We start from the raw sequence: 24384 nt of genomic DNA, 5'->3' as shown, positions 1-24384 counted from the left end.
TAAACTTTAGGATCTTGACTATATCAGTTCATCTCTATGAACTTGTTCTTTCCTCTGGTAAGACAGAGGTGAGAATGATTACCATGCATTGTAACACTCCAATAGGAATTTATTGAACAAAGCTTTTAAAATGGGGAGGACATTGGGTGTTCAAACTTTTTAATCTCATATACTTTACTCTATGTTCAACCACAAAAATCATGTTTAAGAAGGCCAGGTTTTGTCATTTGCAATGCAGAAATGAGAAACTTGAGGCTCAAGTAGTTTATGGAACGTTTCAACATCACATTGTGAGGAAGCAGAAAACAGGAAACTGGGACTCCAGAGTCATTGCTCTTTCTAAATTGATACTTCTGAGAGTAGTGAAAGGAATGCTCAAGATCACACAACAGTCTTAAGATTGAATAACGGCTGAACTTTCAGGTCTCTTGAAATGCTTTACAGGATTCTTTGCACTACAATATCTTACTGAGTGTGAGTGTGTATAATTCTAGTCCTCTAAAACAAAAGCACATTCCCTCTTCCAAGATGACTTTATGGCTGGCAAATCAGGACACTCCACTGTCTCCCTCCACCTGCCTCCATCAGCACTTGGCACTCAGACCTGGATGTCACATCCAGCCATGATGCTGGTAGGAATGCAGGTCTGAACTGACATCTCACTTGGAGGTGCTGTCTCCACAGCTAACATGCCTGCTGCATTCTTGCTTTCTTCTATTGTACCCATGTGAGTGCTCAGAGTATTTTAAATATTCAATCATGAGGTATGTGAGGGTATTAGTACTGCCTAGCATCTTTCTAGGCATTTCACTTGAGATATAAAGAAACATTATTTGGTTTAGGGGCAGATGAGTCATAAACACAAGAAGTCAATGGTATGTTATTAAGAGTTGTCAGAAAATTTTTTTAGTGAACATTGATCAAAATGCTTAGGTACAGATACAGATGTGGGCACTGTTGAGATTACAATATCATCCCAGCCAAAAGAAATTTTGTAATGTAGTGGAGAAGTGAAAAAAATAAATTAAAAATCACTAAGAACTAGAATAGAAAATGAAGGTTAGAGGAAAGAGAGAAACTTGTCCTAAGCTTAAAAAATAGGAGGTAAATAGGGAAAGAAGACATCTTAGCAATGAGGAAGGTCAAGAAATAAAGTGGCAAGAAATATCCCTACACTCATGTGTACAGAAGGTCAATCAATTATTTACATGTTGTTGTAGGTGATAGGTCTGGAATAGTCAGACTTGGGAGATGGTTAACTCTTTGGTGCTTAGAAAATAGAACTCAAAACATGTTTTCAGTGTAGAAAACAGCTGATGAATAAATGGATTATATGTGAAAGAGTTCATATTATTAAACAAGTGAATAACAAATATTTTTTCTTTCAGTAGAAGATTATTTTAAGGGAGGCCATCATTTTTGTGAATGAACCAAATACTAAATATTACGAGGCAGGCATAACAATCCCCTCGGTGTTCCAGCAAGGATGGCAGCTCCCAACATCAGTGAAGACAATCTACCAGATACTCTCTTCCTGACGGGGATCCCAGGATTGGAACCTGCCCACGCATGGATTGCCATCCCCTTTTGTGCCATGTACCTGGTAGCACTGGCTGGAAATGCTGCCCTCATATTGCTCATTGCAACAGATCATGCCCTTCATGCACCCATGTACCTCTTCCTCTGCCTTCTCTCCCTCACAGACCTGGCCCTCAGCTCCACCACTGTGCCCAAGACACTGGCCATTTTATGGCTTCATGCTGGTGAGATTTCTTTTGGTGGATGCTTGGCCCAGATGTTTTGTGTCCATTCTATCTATGCTCTGGAGTCCTCGGTTCTTCTGGCCATGGCTTTTGATAGATACGTGGCTGTCTGCAACCCCCTGAGATACACAACTATCCTCAATCATGCTGTCATAGGCAGAATTGGCCTGGTTGGAATAGTCCGTAGTATAGCTGTCGTCTCCCCTTTCATCTTCTTGCTTAAGCGACTGCCCTACTGTGGGCATCGTGTCATGGCACACACATACTGTGAGCATATGGGCATTGCTCGGCTGGCCTGTGCCAATATTACTGTCAATATTGTCTATGGGCTGACTGTGGCCCTGTTGGCTGTAGGTCTGGATTCCATCCTCATTGCCATCTCCTATGTCTTTATCCTCAATGCTGTCTTCCGCCTCCCATCCCTTGATGCCCGGCACAAGGCTCTGAGCACCTGTGGCTCCCACCTTGGAGTGATCTTGGTTTTCTACATTCCAGCCTTCTTCTCCTTCCTCACTCACCGCTTTGGCCAGCACCATGTCCCCAAGCATGTACATATCTTTCTGGCTAATCTCTATGTGTTGGTGCCTCCTGTGCTCAACCCAATCATCTATGGGGCTAGGACCAAGGAGATTTGGAGTCGACTTCTGAGACTGTTTCACTTGGAGAAGGTCTGAGCAGAGTTTGGAGTTGAGAAAGAAGGTAAATGATTGGGTGGGGTGCTGTCTAGTTGCATTTACATGGATCTAAGACCTGTGATATGACTGAGATGGGTTGATATGGAAGGGGTGTCTACAAGGAAGAGAACTAGCCAGATGAATTGGAAATATAAACAGTCACATTGAACATGCCATAATCCTGAGGCTCTTTGAACAACTCTGAATTTCCAAGAAAAGGATGGAATTTTCTCATCTTCTAAGAAGAGGCTATACCCTTCCAAAGAGCAAGTTCGTTTCTGTTCTGGAGATAATGCTGTGACTCGTGGTAGGGCTTTTCTTTGGTGAGGTCAAGTGGAAAACATAAAGAACTTCTGAAACAAATTTTAATCTAAACTCCACAACATTGTGTGGTGTTTAGAAGCACAAGGTTTAAAATCAGAGTGCCTGGGTTTGAACCCAGCTACTCTGCTTACTACTTTTGTGACTTGAACATTTTGCTAAATAGTTTTATGTATCTGGCCAACTATAAAATGAGGATGATAATAATACCTAACTCTTAAGGTTGTGGAGAGGATTAAATACATTAATGAATGTGTGAAGAAAACTGCCTGACATGTAATTTTGCTAAATAAATAAATATGAGGCAGAAGTTATGTAATTGTTCAAAATAATAATAGCCAAGTTAATAACTTATTTAAAATTTTATTACATTATCTCACGTAACAGGGTCATTGTGATAATTATGTTACATAACAACTCTATAATAGCTAGACAAGGTTTGGTATGTGATTTGTGTGCAAAAAACTGAAATTCCGCTGTTCCATTTTTGTGATTCTTTCCTTTTAGCCTTAAAGTTATTCCTTTTTTTGGATTCAGGGGAGCCTGCTAAGGGTCCAAGTGCCTTTTTTCATAATCCTTTATTGCCTTAACAACATCATTTACTGAGTGCATCTCTTTGAGTTCTTCCTACTTAGAGTTTGTGGAGCCTCCTGTATGTTTATATTAATATTTTTCATCAAACTGGGAAGTTTCAGCCATTATTTCTTCAAATATTCCTTCTTTCCTTTTGTTTCTCTCCTCTCTTCCTGGGACACATGTATATTGATGTGCTTGATGGTGTGTCACAGGTCTCTGAAGCTCTGCTAGTTTTTATTCATTCTTTAGCCTTTCAGTTACTCATACTGGATAATCTCAATTGACCTATCTTCAAGTTCACTATGCCTTTCTTTGGACTCTTCAAATCTGCTTTTGAGGTCCCATAGTAAGTTTTTCAGTTATTGTACTTTTCAAGTCCAGGTATTATATGTGTGTGTGTGTGTGTGTGTGTATTTATATATATATTTCCCATCTCTTTACTGGTGTTCTCTATTTGCTGGGTCATCACTTCTCATACTTTCCTTTAGTTCTTTTGACATAGTTTCCTTTAATTCTTTAGACAAATTTAAAATAAATGATGTTATGTCTTTCTCTACAAAGCCCATCATTCAGACTTTCTTGGGGGCATATTCTTTTCCTATTTTTTCCTGTGTATGTGTCATACTTTCTTGTTTCTTTGCATGGCTCATAAATATCGTTTGAAAACTGGATATATTGAATAATATGATATAATGTAGCAATCAGAAAATCATTTCTCCCCCTATCCCCAGGGTTTGTGCTGCTGCTATTTGCTGTTATAATTGCTGTTTGTTTGTTTAGTGACTTTTCTGAACTAAATCTGTAACATCTATTCTTTGTCCTGTCTGGTCACTGAAGTCTCTGCTCAGTTAGCTTAGATGTCAATTGACATAGAGACAGAGATTTCCTTAAATATGAAGACCGGTAAGTCTCACAGTCTTTGCAGATGGGCATGATGGAGCATAACTTCAAGACTCAGTAAGGCATTTCACAACTCTGCCTTAGCTCACTCTTCCTGCTTATGCAGAGTTTCAAGGTCAACTGGAAGAGCTTCGTGCCTTCTCAGGTCCTAAATGGCCATTTCCACAACCTAACCATTTGCATAGTCATGGATTTCTACATCCCCCAGGGATTGTCAGAAATTTTCACAACAGCTAAAGACATCTTTTTCCTCGCTTTTTCCTTTATAGAGCTTTTTGGTTAGTTATCATTTGCCCCAACTGTTATCCATCACATCAGGCATCTGCAATTAATTGATTTCTGCAGTTGTTTTTCACAAATCTCATGGGGGGAAAGGCTATTCATACTGGGTAATCTCTGAATCATGTGAAATATAGGCATCCTTGAAAGCAAAGGCTTCCAGGGAACCACCAGACCAGTCAAATAATGACAATTCTCTGAGAAAGAGACTTTGAAAGAGCTCCAGCCCATTTCCCATACCCTTACCTATTTCCAGTCTATTGGTTTTCAATGTAAATACAGGCTGTTATTTTTTTAAGGCTACAGCAGAGCCAGAGAGTGGAGCACAGGATTAAGGCAAGTTAAAATGCCATAAAGATCTTCCTCTTACAAAAATTCAGCTGTTTTTTCTTGGATATAGTCCTACAGGATTGCTGCAAGCCTTTGTTTAATGTCCAGAGTTTTGGTAGAGTTAATTCTGACAATTTTTATGAATTTTCTCTTTCTTTTATTGATGAGAAAATTTCCAGAGGTCTCTGTTCCACCATTTTCACTAATATCACCCCTCATTTACAATATGATCTTTATAGTGGTGGACATGGAATCAAGAAATCCATTGAGAAAACCAAGAAATTCATTTGGAAAGAAGGGAGGAAACGTGGTTTACTTTAGAAAACAGTTTTTGGATCAAACCTGGTATGAATTCTAAATATGTCACTTGCCATTTACATCTTCTGAAATCATAACCTAAATTTCAAGTCCTCCATGTTTAAGTAAACAAGATATTTTCTTCCAAATTTCCTCATTGGGGAGTTGTGAGAATCAAATAGATTCTTCACTTATCTTGGAACATGGTAAGAATGCAAGAAATCTTGCTCCCCTTCCTTTATCAGCATCTACTCACTTTTGTTAATTCAATTTTATTGAGATATATTCACATTCCATACAATCATCCAAAGTGTACAATCAATTGTTCACATTACCATCATATAGTTGTGCATTTATCACTCCAATCTATTTTTTGAACATTTTCCTTGTACCAGAAAAAGTGAAAATAAGAATTTAAAAAAAAGCAAAAAAGAACACCCAAATCACTCACCCACCCTATATTTCATTTAGATTTTTGTCTCCATATTTCTACTCATCCATCCATACACTGGATAAAGGGAACATAATCCACAGGCTTTCACAATCACACTGTCACCCCTTGTAAGCTACATTGCTATACAATCATCTTCAAGAGTCAAGGCTACTGGGTTGCAGTTTGATAGTTTCAGATATTTACTTCTAGCTATTCCAATACATTAAAACCTAAAAAGAGTTATCTATATAGTGCATGAGAATGCCCACCAGAGTGACCTCTCCGCTCCATTTGGAATCTCTCAGCCACTGAAACTTTATTTTGTTCATTTCACATCCCCCTTTTGCTCAAGAAGATGTTCTCAATCCCATGATGCTGGGTCCACATCCTTCCCCGGGAGTCATATCCCGCATTGCTAGGGAGATTTACATCTCTGGGTGTCAGATCCCATGAAGGAGGGAGGGCAGTGAATTCACCCACCGAGTTGGCTTAGCTAGAGAGGGAAGGCCACATCTGAGCAACAAAGAGGCACTCAGGGGGAGACTCTTAGGCATAATTATAAGCAGGTTTAGCCTCTCCTTTGCAGTAACGAGCTTCAAAAGGGCAAGTCCCCTGATAGAGGGTTGGGTACATCAAACCACCAATCCTCAACGTTTGTGAGAACAGCAGGTAAGGAAGTCCAACACCTCTGCATTTTCCCACAGCTCCTCAGGGAGGCCCTGCAAATACATTTTTATTCTCTGCCCAAATTACTTTGGGATGTGTCTCTATTTCACACTAACCTATGCAAACCTACCAGTCTCACTTCCTTTGAAAAGTTCCATGTAATTATGGTATTTGAACAAACTGTACAATTTAAGTTGTTCAGGAAATATAGAATGTGCACCAACTAAACATCTCTTCCCTTGGTCTCACATGGAATTTGAAGTTTTAAAATGCATTCAGTATTGTCCTTTACCCTTTGATCCGATTTGCCCTAGTCCTAACCATATCTGCTTCATTCATATCTCTAGCTGAAGTCTGGGCTCTTTTTCAGCTTTTTTAAAGTTGCTATATGTGCAAATACTGACATTCATATCTGCAGAGTTCTAGCTGTGAATTTCAGGTGTCACACAGATACCCAAAATTCCAGGGATTGATCAGATTACACACAAAGGGATCAGCATTTCGGAATCTGGAGATAGCCATTATAATTCAGGAATAGACCATCTACTCACTTTCAGCACAAAGAGAGGACTGATAGGGTAGAAGCCAGAAGTGCTTCCTCTATTCATAAGTGGCAATATGAGAACACTAAGGCAGGAATGCTAAGGCTGGGATGAGGCCTTCTGTCTTCAGTGAAGAAAGACAGGCAAAAGTCCACTCTGTTCTCCCAGTATATTTTCTCATTAAAGGCACCATCATTCTCAACCCTGGCCTGACGTTTTCTACTTTTCTTTGACTAGTTTCTCTCATTCTTCATGCCCTCTTAGCTATCAAGTCTCATCACAATTCTTCAAATTTTTTTTTCCATTTCATTTATACCATATCTGCCTGAGTTTAGACTTCAATATTTACTGAAGCAGCATCCTACCTTCTCCCTTTACCCACTCTGCCAGTATCCAAGTTTCTTACTTCTGATAACAGAGGGATCTTTCCAAAATCCAAATATTCCACTTAAGTTCTTCAATGTGTTCATGTAACCTTCATTTAAAACGAAATCAATGTCTCAGGCTTGTATAGTCATTCAGCAATTGGTATAAATTTATTTGTCTACTTTTGATCTATTAAATTTTCTGCTGGAAAAACTAATCTCTTCTTCCATTGCTTGAGTTTTATAAAGGGGAATTGTATCCACTTCACCCAATGTGAGTCAGAATGTCATGCCCCACTCAAGGGCAAGTTCATCTGCCATCCATATCCTCTTACTATCTCTTCCCTCTTGTTTCTCATTCACTCCGTAATAGACTGTATATTAGCATTCTCATACCACACAACAAGTGCTTCCACGCTAACCACTGACCTCAGTATTACTAAATTCAATAAGTTCTCAGTCCCTTTATTGATACAATTGACTATTCCTTCTTTCTCAATTGTTTCTCCTTTCTTAGATCACTAATGCACATTCTTCTGATCTACCACCTACCTCCATGTCTACCTCTTGTCAGTTTCCTTTACAAATGTCCCTCCCTCCTTTTGATCCTTAATATTAACTTCTCCATGGCTTTTTTCTATACCTTCTTCAATTTTAACTCTATCTCCTCTCCTGGCATGATCTTGGAATAAAGTTAGATTTTCCACTAACTCTAACATGGTTATGACATTCAGATCTATAATTTTAGCCCTCATTTACATCTTACTTTCCAACTGACAATGCGGCATCTATAATTGGCTGTTTCATAGGAACTTTAAAATCAACATGTTCAAATTATGAATAAACTTGTTCTTCTTTCTAGATTCCTTTTCTCAATGAACAAAATGACTTTTGTTTTGCAATATACCAAATTCTGGGTATCATTCTACACATCCTTCCTCTCTTCACCCTGATATCTATTTATTCAATCACCAAAGCTAAATATTCCACCACTAAGTATAAGTAGTACAGATGCTTCTAAAGGTGCAGTGTATATCTGAAATACCAATTAAGGGGAATGATAAAATTAACTGGAGATAGCAGAAAAATTGCTGGGTAAATATGAGGTTCAAGTCCATGAATTTACATTGTGTTATTCTATGGGTAATTTGATCTTGTCCAGTATATTCTCCAGTCCCAGGGGTTGAAGCAAAGAAGCTGATGGTAAAATTTATCCATCATAAGAAGCAAAGACCTAATATGATGAAAAAACAAAGAATAAACTGTCCCAAAAAACATATCTTATGGAAAAACATGAATTTTTATGATTTGCACTCTTTTAGGATAATGATTACAAACTTAGCTCTAAAATTCTATGATTCTGAATTTCATTTAAACTTAGCCCTTCTTAGTTTCTTATTTGTTGCATTTCCCCTTCTTTGCAAAACAAAGGTACAACTCCAATTTCTGATTTAGAACAAACGTCTTTAATAATTATTTAAATCAGTATATACCTGCCTATGGCTTGCTTTTCCTGTCTTACACACATTTGCTTTAAGAATATGTGGCTTTAGATCCAGTGTACGTTGTTTGTCATGTTTAAATGTTCTAAAGTTAAATATACTGTAGAGTAAGCTGGAGAGTGGGAGTGGCTTTGCCTCATTGTCTTGGTCTAGGGTTAATAGTCAAGAAAGGTTAAATACTAAAAATTTCTTTTTCCATGCATTTAACTTCAATTTTCTTGGCTATAATCAAACATTTATCTTAAGGACTTGCTATTAGCTGCAAAGAGAAATAAGTCCAACAAGTTGAAGTATTATATTTAGTAATTGCAAATATAATTGAAATGTTTATAAGGATTACCAAATTTCTCAAGTTTCACTAGATTAAACTGGAGGATAAAAATTTATATCACGTGTGTGCTTTTAGCAGAAGGGGTGCATAAAGTCAGGTGTGCATTACTCAATTAATACTATTTTTTAATCAAACTTTATCATGAAATAGTTATTGACTAACAGTCGATCCCAATCTTACTTAATCTTCTTGAGTCCTATTCTTTAGCAATATATAATGTTTTCTCTCATAAAATACTAAAGAAAAATTGATTGCTCTAACAAAATGAATTAATTTTTTTTCTGGTTTGTAGATGTGATTCGCACTTAATCATTGCAAATATGCCAATTACAATGTTTAATACATGTAGGTATCCATAAGTATAAAAAGGATACTGTCTGATTAAGCCACTCTTCTGTTCTCTGCTTTGTGGCACTGATGATGAGACTACCACGCTAACGGCTGCCTGTTAGGCTCTGTCAGTAAGAGGCACTAGAGGCAAACTGGCAAACCGGGAAACGGATCAGGAATTTGTTTCTGTTTGCATCCTGTTCCTTTGGGAGTCAGTCAAGCAATTGTTCTTTTTCTTGGCAAAGCATTTGACTGTAATAGAGGCTGTTAGTTGACTTTGTTGTTTTATTTATTTATTGTTCATGTGTTTGTTTCCTTCTCCTTGGTGGGAACCATACTTACTGTATCCCAAGATACACCAGCACCACCTGGCCAGGTCTCTCCTCAGTGGTCTCAGGCCCAGCTTCATGGGTACACACCTTTGAGCTTCTTATAACCAGAAATTCCTTCCTTAGGAGGTAGCTGATCACAGCAGACACTCCTTTCTGTTATGGCATCATTCCGTCCACTGCACAACTCCTCCCACTCCCATCTAAGTTCTTACGCAAAAAAGGGCTCTCAGAGCTTACTTTCATGAACAAAATAATAAAAATAAATGAGGGTGAACCTGTGTTATTCCACTGACATTGATTTGTGGACAAATGAATGAATTGGGAGGAATAAAACTCCATCAACTCATTAAAGAATGTATTCACAAAGTAGGCTGATATTTAAGATTTTCTGAAATAAATGTTTATATAGCCTTTATTATTGTGTAATTATTATCAAAATAGAATATTTTAGTACTTTGAGCCTATAAGAAATTAAATAATTCCAGTTTACACACATATTTTTATTGCAAACAAGTATAAAAGAGTGATCACCCTGGGATATTTAAGCATTAGAAATAAATAAGTAGACAAACAAGCCAACTTTAATGAGAAAAATCAATATTAAATTTCTGATAATTAAGAAAAACTTGCTTATATATATTAAAATGGAAACTGTAGGTTGGAAATATATAAGGTATTTAGATTCCATGAGATACATTTAAAAGAGCGATGTGACTGTTTAATTTTAAAATCAATATTTGCAATATAACAGAAAATTACATCATTTTCTACCTTAAACTTTTAATAACATTTTCTATATTTAAATTTAAAGCTTTTCTGGAAACATAGCATTTTTAAAATTCTTTAAGGCATACCCCAGGCAAAAATTCTGAACACCAGTGGTTTGAATTAATGAGAGAAGGGTACTATAAGAGACAGAGAATGGAGTATTCTAAAGTCATAGAGAAGAAATCAATTCATCCTTGCAAGGGGCTTTGATGGAATGAAGACAGGAGAAGTTCAGAAGAGGACAGAAAAAATAGACAAGGAAATAATGAAAGAGAAGAGAAAGGGGGGTAAAGCATAAAGCATAAAAATACTCAACTTATAATTTCTACTTTCCTTGAAAAGCCATATTTGAAATTTTTCCTTCCTTAATTCTCCCTCTTTCTATCAGCTCCTCCATTTCCTTCTCACCCTCAAAATGTGAAGGACACATAAAATCCCTAGAGCAGGTCCCCTGGGTTTCCACACATGAAAATCTAAGAAGGAGGTAATAAATAGCCCCACTTAATGAGACTCTCAACCACAGGAGGCCAGAACCCAGAACTGAGCTGAAGAAACACACTGAGTCCACAAAACCGAGGAAAGAAAAGACATTTCAACCCAGATTGCACATTCAGCCAGCTCTCCCCCACACCCATATCATATCCACCCAACCTATACAAAAACACAATTTACAGCTCCTTAAAAACAGCTCTGCATTCAAGCACACATCACCTGCACCAGACATCACTCCACCACAATCTCCCAGACAGCCTCACAACCAGCCACCCAGCACCCTCACAGAGTTGCAAGCTGAATGTGCTCTACTTGCAAATGAAGGTCTTCCACACAGGTATGTTCTTAAAATCAACATGTTCGAGAAAGGAATTCTGGGTTAAATTACTGAGATTTAGCTCTGAAAGGAGGACCTCAAAAGCTCAGACATCACAGTGTCCAGGAGACAAGACTGGGTGGGGCAACCTGGGGAAAATGTATCTTATCTGGACCAGAGAAGGTCTCCAGTTCAGCTCTGTTTCTCATATTTTAACCTGGTAAACAATCTGTACTGTAATCTTTCTGGTCCCTACAACCATAGAGGCTCACAGAGAAGCAGCTTTCTTAAAATAGCCAATAAAATCTTCTTTTGAGGGCAAGGATAGAAATGGAGGAGACAGGGAAAGATGACAGTAGGGTCTCCAGCTCGCCACCCTCCACCCTCAAGCTTCTTTCACCTAATGTCAGAGGACAGTCTTAAGGCAGAATCCAGGAGCAGCTGGTGCCATCAGTGAATATGTTCTTGCAAATTGGAAGGGCTCCCTAATTCTCTCTATTCCTTCAGAGTTCAGAGAAAGAATAAAGTGATCACAGCAGTAGGGAGTGATAGTAGACATAAAGCCTTGAAAGAAAGGATAGGAATTCAAGTATGGGCCATATAACTGGTTTGTTGAGTGAAGTGAGAACATCAAATACTGAATCAGGATATTTCAGAAATAATTTCAATTCTGACAACAACATGCTTTGTGATCTCAATTACATCAGTTCATCTCTATGGACTCGTTTTTCCCACTGGTAAGACAGAGGTAATAATGATTATTATGTGCTGTGCCACTTCAATACACCATTATGGAAAAAAAAGCTTGTAAAAAAAGGAGAGGGCATCATTTTGGTGTCCAACTTTTCAATCCATATTCTTTAATCAATGATCAACCACAAAAACTGTTTATGACAAGTAAGCCAGTTGTTGCCATTCCCAATTTAAAGATGAGAAGCATAAGGCTCAGGAAGTTTATGGGACTTTTCAATGCCACATAGTGAGGAAATAGACAACCTGAAACTCTAGAATCATTGCTCTTTCTAAACTGATACTTCCCACAGTGTGGAAGGATTTACTCAAGGTCGCATAGTCAGAATAAAACGTCAGGTTTCCTGGAATCCTACACAGGATCCTTTTCATTATACTGTGTTACTTAGGGAAGCTATATATAATACTAGTCCTCTATAACAAAAATGATTCCCAATGAGATTGCTTTTACCGTTGGCAACTCCAGGACACAACACTCTCTCCCTCATTCTGCCTCCATTGGCATTTGACATCCTGATCAAGACACATTCAGTCATTACACTGGAGGCCCTGCAGGACTTTGAGCGGACTTTGCCTCAGTTGGAAGTGCTGTCTCCCCAGCTAGCATGTCTGTCCCATCTCTTATTTTCTTCTATTATACCCACCTGAGAGCTCATAGCACTACAGATGTTCAATCGTGAGGTATATAAGTACATTCAGGTTGTGTAGCCTCTTTCTCAGCATTTCAGGTAATATATAAAATGAAGCTATTTGGTGTATATCTGGACAGATGAGTTACAAACACAGAAAATAACATGAGTACAGCATTATAGCATTAAGTCAAGAAGTCAATGTTATGTTACTAAGAGTTGTCAAAAAATTATTCTTTTAGTAAACATTGAGCAAAATATCTAGGTGCAGACACAGACATGGGCAGTGTGGAGATTGCAGTTGTATAAAGATATAGTCCCAGTCCACAGAGATTCTTTTATAGTAAAGTTAGAAAGAAAAGATCAAACAATATTTGTCCTTTTGTGTCTGGCTTATTTCACTCAACATGATTTCTTCAAGATCCTGTGTATGATCTCACTGATATGAAATAAGTAGAATAAACAAATCCATAATGTAAATAGGTTACCAGGGGTCAAGGTGGGGGCAGGGAATGTGGAGTTAATGCTCAAATTGTACAGATTTTCTATTTGGGTTGATGGAAAGGTTTTGATGATGAATGTAACTAACAGCACTTAAATACATATTGAATGTGGCTAAAAGGGAAATTTTGGGGTTGTAGCTATGTTACTAGAATAAAAATTTTAAAACAAACATAAACAAAAAACTTAGGACAAACGGAACGGTGACCCCAATTAAATGTTGTACTATAGGAAAATGTAAAATTATAAAAATGTTCTTCCATCAGTTTTAACAAATGTACCACACTAATGTAAGGTGCTAATAATAGGGTGGTATATGAGAATTCTGTATTCTATACATGATTTTTCTGTAAATCTATGACTTATCTAATAAAAAATAAATAAACAAAATAAATGGATGCCCGTTGAGGCACTGTACCAGGCCTTTTGGGGGATATAGTTTGGGTAAAGATCCGTCCAGCTGCTCTTGAACCCCAACAGTGGGCTTCTTTTGGTCTTCGTGCTCTTCCTACTTATCAGTGTAGCTTTGCACCCCTTCCGGGCTCCAGTGGCCAGAAGCTTCAAATTAAGCCTTCGCTAATCTGAAAACACAGCTGTTTTTTGTCTGACCACAAAACATGAAACAATCTCTATGGACTGGATTAGAAAGGGAAGGCTTCTGGGAAACAAGGAAACTTGTCCTGAAGCTTAAAAATTGGAGAGAAGGGAAATAAAGAAGGGATGGTAGACCTAGGGAATGATATAAACTACAGAACAGAGGCAAGAAATAGCCCTAGATGTGCTTAGGAAAATACCGCTAAATGATGTACAGGGCATGTAGCAGAAAAGTGAGGAAGAGTCAGGCTGAGTAGATGCTTACATACTTAGGTTCATGTTTGGAATGTAAAATTCAAAACATGAGTGTAGAATGTAGGAAATAACTGATGAGAAAAGTTGGATTAGGTATAAAAAGTCATTTCAGATACTTGAACAAGTGAATAACAAAAAATATCTTTTCTCAGTCTAAAAAAGGTTATTTCACAGAAATGTCATCATTTTATGTAAATGAATCAAATACTTGTTAAAGGGAACGCTTACTACCAACCCTTAGATAAAGCCCTTCATTTCTCAAGTGCGATGTCGGCTCCCAACATCAGTGATCATGGCCTCCCAGATACTCTCTTCCTGACGGGGATCCCAGGATTGGAACCTGCCCACGCATGGATTGCCATCCCCTTTTGTGCCATGTACCTGGTAGCACTGGCTGGAAATGCTGCCCTCATATTGCTCATTGCAACAGATCATGCCCTTCATGCACCCATGTACCTCTTCCTCTGCCTTCTCTCCCTCACCGACCTGGCCCTCAGCTCCACCACTGTGCCCAAGACACTGGCCATTTTATGGCTTCATGCTGGTGAGATTTCTTTTGGCGGATGCTTGGCCCAGATGTTTTGTGTCCATTCTATCTATGCCCTGGAGTCTTCTGTTCTTCTGGCCATGGCTTTTGATAGATACGTGGCTATCTGCAACCCCCTGAGATACACAACTATCCTCAATCATGTTGTCATAGGCAGAATTGGCCTGGTTGGAATAGTCCGTAGTATAGCTGTCGTCTCCCCTTTCATCTTCTTGCTTAAGCAACTGCCCTACTGTGGGCATCGTGTCATGGCACACACATACTGTGAGCATATGGGCATTGCTCGGCTGGCCTGTGCCAATATTACTGTCAATATTGTCTATGGGCTGACTGTGGCCCTGCTGGCCATGGGTCTGGATTCCATCCTCATTGCCATCTCCTATGTCTTTATCCTCAATGCTGTCTTCCGCCTCCCATCCCTTGATGCCCGGCACAAGGCTCTGAGTACCTGTGGCTCCCACCTTGGGGTGATCTTGGTTTTCTACATTCCTGCCTTCTTCTCCTTCCTCACTCACCGCTTTGGCCAGCACCATGTCCCCAAGCATGTACACATCTTTCTGGCTAATCTCTATGTGTTGGTGCCTCCTGTGCTCAACCCAATCATCTATGGAGCCAGGACCAAGGAGATTCGGAGTCGACTTCTGAGACTGTTTCACTTGGAGAAGGTCTGAACAGAGTTTGGAGTCAAGAAAGAAAGGTAAATGGGTAAGGGAGGTGTCTAATTGCATTTATATTGAAAAAGATCTATGATTTGAGAATGATGGGTTGATATGGAAGGAAGAGAAATGGCCAATAAATTAGCATTAGAAACAATCACAATGAACATGGCATATTACTGAAGCCCTTGAGCAAATCTGAATTTCCCTGAAAGGGCTTGTATTTTCTCTGTTATCTGAGAAGAGACTATAACTTTCCAAAAATCAAGGCTATTCCTGCTCTGTAGAGAATACTGTGTCTCACAGTGGAGATATTCTTTGTGAGGTGAAGTGGAAAATATGAAAAATTTTGGAATGAATTTGAATCTGAACTCCACCACTTTGGATCTTGTTTCAGAGCACATAGTTTGAAATTAGACTGCCTGGGTTTGCATCCTGGCTTCTGAATTTTCAGGTTATGTGACCTTGAACTTTTTAAATTTTTCTATGTCTTAATTTGGCCAACTAACATGGAAATAATGATACCACCTAACTCCCAAGGTTTAGCGAGCATTAAATGATCTAATATATTAGAAAACAGAATAGTGCCTGAAATGTAATAAATAAACATAAAATAAGAAAGTTATATAAACTCTCTAAACATTACTAGTCACACTTAACCCCAGCCTTTGTAAAGTGCTTATCACAGTACCTGACACAAAGTAAGCATTCAATAAAGATTTGTGGTAGTTGATGATATTTTGGTTAATAGCCCTTAAATTTATAAAGGTATACTATGTTTATTATAATTATATAACAAAATAATCTATAATATGTATGATTTCTTTATTGATCAATTGATGGCTCTCTTGGCTTTCTAAAACTTCTCCACATCATGCATCAGTCTGTGACTTATACATGGTTAATATTATGGACTAAATATTATGGATCACATCATTTTCTTTATTGAATCAGTGAATAGATGAAAGATGTGTTCATAATGTTGTTGCAGTGTATAAAGACAATGTATGGCAACTGTCTATCATAGTCAAGGCACAGAGTAGCTATTCAGTGATTTGATTTTTGTTTTATTTATATTACACTGGGGCCATCTTGATAAAAACATCTAGAGAACAAGGATCAGAATAGAGAGAAAGCAGAGTAATCAACGCAGGAAAGAAATTTGACAGAAAACATTGCCAAGTCCATGGGTGATAAGAAGAGACGAAGCTTCAGTTGTGAACACAGAGAACTGAAGTTTAGCAGTAGAGATGAGTTCACACACAGGTGGCTATAAGAAGTCAGGGCCAGGGCCAGACATGTCTCTGGCCTCAGAGGAGATCAAGGAGAAAGATTAAAAGGGTATACCAGAACCTGGAAGAGAAGGGATAAGACAATGGGGCAGGAAGAAGTCAACAGAGAATATTACTGAGAAAGCTTGAGGAAGGTAGAGGAGATTAGATTCCTCGGGGACCTAAAAAGTTGGGCTGAGAGCTGAATACATGGACAGCCCTTAGAAGTTTTATGAATTAGTCTATATTGAAACAAGTGATGGATCAATCTCAACCTGGTTTTATTTAAATCCAAAGTAAGGTGACATTGGTGGTTTACAGACTGATCTCCCAGTGCCCAGTGTTAAGCATCAGCCTTCCTTTAAAAAAGCATGTGTTTATTTGTGTGCACTCAACAGGAATTCAAATTTTGAAGACGAACAGAAGTCACCAATCCTAAAGCATGTATAAATGATTTAGTCTGCTGGGTAACTCTGGCCTTGCTAGAGCTTTAAGCAAACCTTCTCCTGGACCTTTTGAGAAGCATGTTTACACCTTTGCAGTATAAGTCAATACAATTACTGAATTGCAGAAAAGACTTTGCAATAAGCCTAACTTCTGAATCTTGCCTTCTGGATATACTTGCTTCTTTTTTCTCTATATCTAGCCCTTTCAATTTGCATCTAGGGAGACCTTCTAAATTGATTCTAAGTGAGGCACCCCTGGTGAGGCCCTAAGGAGCCATCCTGCCAAGTTTTCCCTAAAGCTACAGTCAATCTCCAGGACCAGAATTCACCCCACACCATCATTCTCAAGTTTGTGTGTGTGTCTGTCTGTCTGCATCTGTCTCACAAAACAAAACACACATAGATTTGTGCAAGCACACACATTTTCTTGTAACACTTAAAAAAAAAATTTCCTCCCCCTGAGGGAACTCCCCCTGCTCCTCTACACAACTGGATTGCCAAATTGTTTTATTTTCTTTTGATGTGCTAATAATAATTATTGGCAACAGAGAAGATTCAATGTATTATAATTGTAAATGGATTTATAGTTAATTTCTTCATTGTGCTTTGGATTATCCTCTGAGCTTTCCCTCTGTAAATGAGATTCTAAACTACTGAAGGACTGGTAACATAATCTGCCCTTTTATCTAGACCAGGCATGACTGGACACACCATGGACTCACTAGCATCAAAGAAACTAAGAGCACAAGCTCTGTAATCAAAGAGCTCAGGTTCCTCCAGCATCATCACTCACAAACTGTGTGACCTTGGGAAAATTACAGACCCTCTCTGTTCCTGTTTCCTCATATGTAAAACTAGATATAATCTGACTTAGTATTTAAAATGGCAAAGACTGATTTTGTTATGAAGGGGAGCAGAAAAATGGAATGTTAGGTAGAGAGGTAAGGGGATTCAAGCCAAATTTTTTTGGTTATTTAGTATTTTTTTAAGATTAGAAAATAACAGAATATATATATATATATATATATATATATATGTAAATGAATTGTAGAAAAGGAAAATTTAATGTTGCAGGAAAGAGAGAGAGAGAGACTGTCCTTAACAGGTGAGAGAGAAAGAAATCGTGTGTTTAGGTGGAAGAGTTGAAGTTAGGTAGGAATTCCATCCACAGCCACAGGAGAGGAAGAAGAATATGTAGGCACAAATGCACATCTGCAGAAGTGAGAAGGTGTGGGTGTTCTCTCTCAGTACTTATGTCTTCTCACTGAAACAGGAAATAATTCAGGTAAACATGAGGAAAGATAGGGGATGGTATAGTTTCAATAAGCCAGGAAAAGGGATGAAATATGAGTTCACTCAGGGAATGAAGTATAGAGAGAAAAGAGAAGATCAAGGGAAAAAAAAAAAATAACCCTGGCAATGTTGATGTAAAATGCTACAGAAAGATTTAAAAGAGGGATCTGCTAAGAAATGTTCACCACATCTGGCCTTTAGGAGGTCACGACTGACCTTCGTGAGGGTGATTTCTGTGGACTAGGATGATGAATCCAGAAGCTAGATAGCAGTTATTGGGAAAACAAATGGTATCTGAGGAAATACAGATAGGGTGTGTAGACAGGCCTTTCTACAAGTGAAATGTACAAGGAGAAAGGGAGTCATGAGAGAGAGGGCAGGATGAGGAAGTTTCAGTTTATCTGTTTCTTTATTTGGGGCATGGGATGACAGCCGTTGTAGACCTGTATGACCATGGCCTCACCCAGGGCCCTCACAGTTTGGCAGTAGTCCCCTGGGGTTAAGTGTGGAAAGTGCACATTGCACACATGTGGCATGAAGCCTGTAGGGCCCACTGGACTCTGAACCCTGATGTTCATAAGCAAGAGATGTCCTTAGTCCCTAGGCCTGCAGAGCCCTTCATGAGGGGGTTGAGCCGTAAGAAAATTTCCGGGAAATCACAAGCATTTGCCATGAGGAGATAAAGTTCCTTTGATTTTCTTCAGGAGTGGCCACACTTCTCTCCCCTCTTTCCAGGATGGGAGAGATTGTAAACCAAATATTTGTTTGGAAAGCTGCTGCGAAATTCGATCCCACTGTTGGTGGGAGCAGGCCTGGAGATGTGTTCTGAGAAATCAAAGCAATTCATTGAATGTCACAGATGTCAACTACTCTTACCTGCCAATGTTAGGTGAAATGGGATAAGAGAGGTTTGGGGGCATAGAAAGGTGGAAATATAACTGCCCTTTAATGAGTGCCTGTGAGCTGGGTACTGTGCTAGATGTTAATATGCTTAAACTTACAGAAATCTTTTCTAATACTCGGTAGATATCATTATCACCATTTTACAGATGAGAAAACAGAGACTCAGAGAGTTTGAATGATGTTTAATACCTAACACTTACTAGCCCTTATGTTCTATGTACCCTCTGCTGAAAGCTTCACATAGATTATTTGTTCCTAACAATAATCCTAAAGGGTAAGTACTATTATCCCTCTATTAACTACAGAAACTGAGGGATAAAGTGATCAAGCAACCAATACAAGTTCAATCAAGTAATTATAAAAGGGCCTAAATCTGAGGTTAGGCCATTTTTCTCCAAAGCCAATGCTCTAGAAACCAGCAATATGGAAGAAGAAGTTTTATTCAGGATTTGGTTGAGGGAAACTGGTGTGTCTCACGAGCTGGGAAAGGTCCATTCCTAGTCGGGTAAGAATGTAGAGGGCAGGGGAGGTGGGTGGTTGGGTGCCAGATTGGAGACAAGCTTCCGAGAGAGGAGAGCTCAGTGGGTGATAGTACTCCATGGTACCCTGTGGCAGGCTGTGTGTAAAATTCCATCCACACATATGTCCTGCAGGCATTTTCAAAGGAATAGCCATAATACCTCTAAAATGAATAGTTCCTAATGCTTAAATAATGATGTAGCAACCCATGGCCTGAGCAAAACAGGCCTGCAGATCTTTGGTGCATGGCAGTCTGCATGAGCTAGGCAGCTAAATGTTTAACCTATTGCCTTTCTAAGCCAGTAAAGAAAAAAAGGGTAAATTGACTGTCCTAGTTTGCTAATGCTGCAGAATGCAAAACACCAGAGATGGATTGGCTTTTATAAAAAGGGGGTTTATTTGGCTATACAGTTACAGTCTTAAGGCCATAAAGTGTCCAAGGTAACACATCAGTAATCAGGTACCTTCACTGGAGGATGGCAGATGGCATCCGGAAAACCTCTGTTAGCTGGGAAGGCACGTGGCTGGCATCTGCTCCAAAGTTCTAGTTTCAAAATGGCTTTCTCCCAGGACATTCCTCTCTAGCAAGCTTGCTCCTCTTCAAACCGTCACTCACAGCTGCACTCCGTTCAGTCTCTTGAGTCAGCATGTTTTATATGGCTCCACTGATCAAGACCCACCCTGAATGGGTGGGGTCACACCTCCATGGGAGTATCCCACCAAAGTCACCACCCACAGCTGGGTAGGGCACATTCCAAGCAAATCTAACCAGCACCAAAACGTCTGTCCCACAAGACCACAAAGATAATGGCATTTGGGGGACACAATACATTCAAACCGGCACATTGACCTTAAAATGTAACTTTATGCAAGCAGGCAGGAAGTGAGAGGCTGTTAGTCTCACAAAAAGAGCAAAATGTAATTGTTCAAGTGTTGTTCTAGTCCTTCCTGCACCACCCCCCAGGTCAAAATGACATATTCCTGCATCTATGCTCCCCCCACCCTTAGGAAGGCCTTTGTCTTAAACCCTTATAAAAGGCTTTCTGCCCTTTTTGCATCGTTTGGGTGTCTTCCCTGTGAACGCGATGCCTGCCCTGCCTGAGAGAGCTGTTGTGATCTCTCGAAGACTTCTCACCCTGTAAGTAAGCCCTGAAAAAAAGTTCATGTATCAGAAAATGCTCGTTGTCTTCTTTGGCCTCTGGAGTGGCATGGCCCTCTTGGGCTGCGACAAATGGTCACAAGCATTGTTATTATTTCCTACCCTTGAGTGCCTCAATAATAGGTAGCACCAACAATTAGGGTTTCTAAGTGTACTATATTGAGCAAAACAGTTGAGTATTTTATTTTCATGTCCTATAAGGAAAGCTGCAATGTCACTGTATTACTGTAATTTATTTTCTTTTATCTTACATTTCTATACATGAATAGATGTTTATGTGCCAACTATGTGTCTGTGATTTGAATTGTTTATGGTTTTGTGATAAAAAATCTACAATGGGCAAAGGTAGACATTCAATAAATAGTTGCTGTTGAATATACATAATTTATCTCTGTGCCTCTAATTTTGACATTGTATGACAATGTCTCAAAGTGTATGCATGTGCTATCAGAGTTGTTTTTTTTTTTTTTAAGTATTGTTACTCCTTGTAGGCCACTGTGATATATTCCATGTGACCTAGTCTTACTGTAGTCTGTAATTCTACTACATGTATCAGTGACCGTATTTTTCATTGTTAATGTTTATATGGGAGCTACGGAAATCACAGACATGCAGAGTGGCCGTCTCCCAGCCTGCGCCTTCCCCCTTGTCCTTTTCCCCTCCTGCATGCAGGTGTTTGGTATATTTTCATTTCGCAAGGAACCACAAGCAGCCCAGAGGAGGCATTAGATCTCAACCATGGAGAACAAGCTACATAAATAATAAATAGAATGGCCTAGCTATACGTTGAAGTGGGAACTGAGAACAAGCAGCCCCAGCTGCTCACCAGAGTAGAAACTGCACAAAGGTTGCTTGAGGCATGCTTCTTTGCTCAGGTGTAGGGCACCCTCCCCCTGAGCTGTATGAAAACCCAACAACAAGGCAACACAAGTGTTTGTCATCTCTGACATGTAGCTAGGTGTGCAGAGCCACCATCTACCCACCCTGACCCAAGCAGTTCGCTTCCCCAGGAGACTGGCCACAATGGGCCTCTTTCCCTTTTCTTTTGGACCCTTCATGCTGTGTAAATAATAAACTGGTCACTTGCTGAAAAGTCCTGTTGTGCCTGAGACTGTGTTCTCATAATTCACCTTGTAGCACCTCACTCCACAGTAGGTTTCCACATGCATATGTGAGCATTATGAGATTCTGCCTAGCATACTTCCTCCTTCCTTAAACCTTAAACTGGTTTTGAGGAAAGGACTTGTTTTAGCAGAGATCCCCAGCTGTTCCAGTTTGCTAATGCTGCCCTTTCTCAAAACACCAGAAATGGATTGGCTTTTATAAACGGGGGGTTATTTCGTTAAAGAGTTACAGTCTTAAGGCCATGAAGTGTCCAAGGTAAGGCATCAACAAAGGGTACCTTCACTGAAGGATGGCCAATGGTGTCTGAAAACCTCTGTTAGCTGGGAAGGCACGTGGCTGGCATCTGCTTGCTCCCAGGTTGCATTTCAAAATGGTGTTCTCCAAAACATCAGTCTCAGCTTTCAACGGCTGTCTTCAAAATATGTCTCTTAGCTGCAGCTAGTGTCTGGGCCTCCAGTAACCAATCAAGGCCCACACTGAATGGGTGGGGCCACACCTCCATAGAAATTATCTAATCAGAGTTATCACCTACAGTTGGGTGGGTCACATCTCCATGGAAACAGCCTAATCCAAAGGTTCCAACTTAATCAACACTAATACATCTGCCCCCACAAGATTGAATTAAAGAATATTGCTTTTGGTGGGACATAATATGTCCAAATTAGCACACCAAACCTCTCTTCCAGTCCTGGTTTTTCTAGCAGCTCCTCCCTTTGCTCTGTCTGAAGAGATAATCTGAGATGCAGGGACCACACAGTTTACAATACCTTGCTGGGTCCCCATGGCCTCTGCCCTGGACTGATAACACTGTTGACATAATACAGGATGATTCTTCCCCATGGCTTTCCCTTACTGACCAAAAGCTAAACTTACACTCATCAGAGATAACAGACAGGAAGAGGATGCAGACCTACCAGAAAGCTTCGCTCCTTAAAGCTCTTTAATCATCCTGAAGCTAAGGTGCAAAATATCATGGGGGAGGAAGATGATTCTTGGAAGCCAGGAGACTTCTATCTAACTGCTTTCCTCAATCTCTTTTCTTATCTAATCAATCACTTACAGAGTGGTGCGTCACAACAGAATTACTTTCTTATTCATCCCTTAAAGATTTGGGCATTTCCATGACACTGGATTTTACCTCTATGCTCATGGTTACTAAATCCCTGAGCCTAATATTTGTACTTTTCACAGGCCACTGGCCTTCACTTTGGGAGTTCCAGAGGAACATCTGGCTCAGTATATCCAAATATAGCTCAGCATCTTTCTCCTGATCCCTATTCCTGCTCTAAATTCTGCATTCTCTGTATCTCGGTGAAAGTCATTAATATTTTCCCAATCCACTCAATTGCCTCTTCTGTAAACCTCTGATCTATCAGTGATGTGGCTCAAAGTGCAGTCAAATGGAGCATGCCCCAGAGGACCAGTGGCTAAATGCAGCCATGTAGCAGGGTGAGGGCTCATGGAAGAGAGAGTAAGAAGCATATTTGGAAAGTTGCTTCAGGGAAAATTAGGGACTAAAAATTCAGAGCCAGCCTCTAGGTCTGTTTGATACTGGGCTGAGGAGTGGCTGAGTCTCATACTCCCTGGGGGCAAGGAATAATGGATATCTCTGAGCTAGACACTGTGACTCAATTTTCTTTAGAAGTTGTGTTGCTCCTTGAGCTTGGAGCCCTGAAGATCGTGGAGGTCAGAGACTATGGACCAAATATTCTCTGGGGCTTCATTTCCCACTAAAGAGCTTTATACACAGTTAATTCTTCATCTTTCTATAACACCAGGATGCTGGCCTGAGAGACAAAGAAGATCATTCGTTCATGTTTGGTACCAGGGAAAAACTAGAGTCTGGAATGGAGGGAGGTGATGGGAGGGGCAGTGGCCTTGGATCCTGGAAGCATGCTTCTTCTTCCCCACATCATCTGGGCCCAGTGGCCGGGTACCTGAGTGTGCTGGAGACTTGGGCATTATTATTGAGACTCCTGGGTGCTGGACCCTACCTCTCCCTCCCCGCCTTGAGTTCTGGCTTTTTCCAGTAGTTCTGTCTAAAGAGATAATCTGGGATGCAGGGACCTTACAGCATCCACACACCTTGCTGGTCCAGCTATGGCTTCTCCCTTGGACTGATACCCTATGGAGATAATACAGGATGGTTCTTTCCCCATGGTTTCCTCTTACTGACAAAAACGTTGCACTCACCAGAGATAACAGATGGAGTGTACAGCCCTGACAGAAAGCTACACTTCTAAAAGTTTTTCTACAGAATGTCAAATTTTGGAGGAGGAGGAATGAGAAACAATTTCAAGAAAGCCTCTGCACCATGCTGGGTATAAGTCCCTGATTGTAGAGGATGCTGAAATCATGGCCACTGGAAGCACAGAAGCTTTCAAGAAATTCAGAGGCAAAAAGGAGAGATAAAGTTCAGAGGCTGTTAAGGCAACAAAGCCAAGCATTTTGCAGGACAAGGGAAAGAACCCTGCATAAAAGGAGAAGATTGAGCTTTAGAAGTAGTGGAGCTTAACTTA

At 39.7% G+C, this 24384-nt stretch overlaps 2 protein-coding genes across 2 annotated transcripts; both read left to right on the top strand.

The window, feature by feature from the left end:
• Positions 1–1486: 1486 nt before the first annotated feature.
• Positions 1487–2437, top strand: LOC119536540 (olfactory receptor 52D1-like). The gene has a single exon (XM_037839391.1). The coding sequence runs from the start codon at positions 1487–1489 to the stop codon at positions 2435–2437; it is 951 nt and encodes a 316-aa protein (XP_037695319.1).
• An 11776-nt stretch (positions 2438–14213) lies between these two features.
• Positions 14214–15164, top strand: LOC119536471 (olfactory receptor 52D1). The gene has a single exon (XM_037839277.1). The coding sequence runs from the start codon at positions 14214–14216 to the stop codon at positions 15162–15164; it is 951 nt and encodes a 316-aa protein (XP_037695205.1).
• The last annotated feature ends 9220 nt before the right edge of the window (positions 15165–24384 follow it).

This window comes from Choloepus didactylus, chromosome 6, assembly GCF_015220235.1.
Source record: "Choloepus didactylus isolate mChoDid1 chromosome 6, mChoDid1.pri, whole genome shotgun sequence".
Lineage (NCBI taxonomy): Eukaryota > Metazoa > Chordata > Mammalia > Pilosa > Megalonychidae > Choloepus > Choloepus didactylus.
The sequence above is the reverse complement of the archived record's forward strand: the minus strand, read 5'-3'. Positions and strand labels throughout refer to the sequence as shown.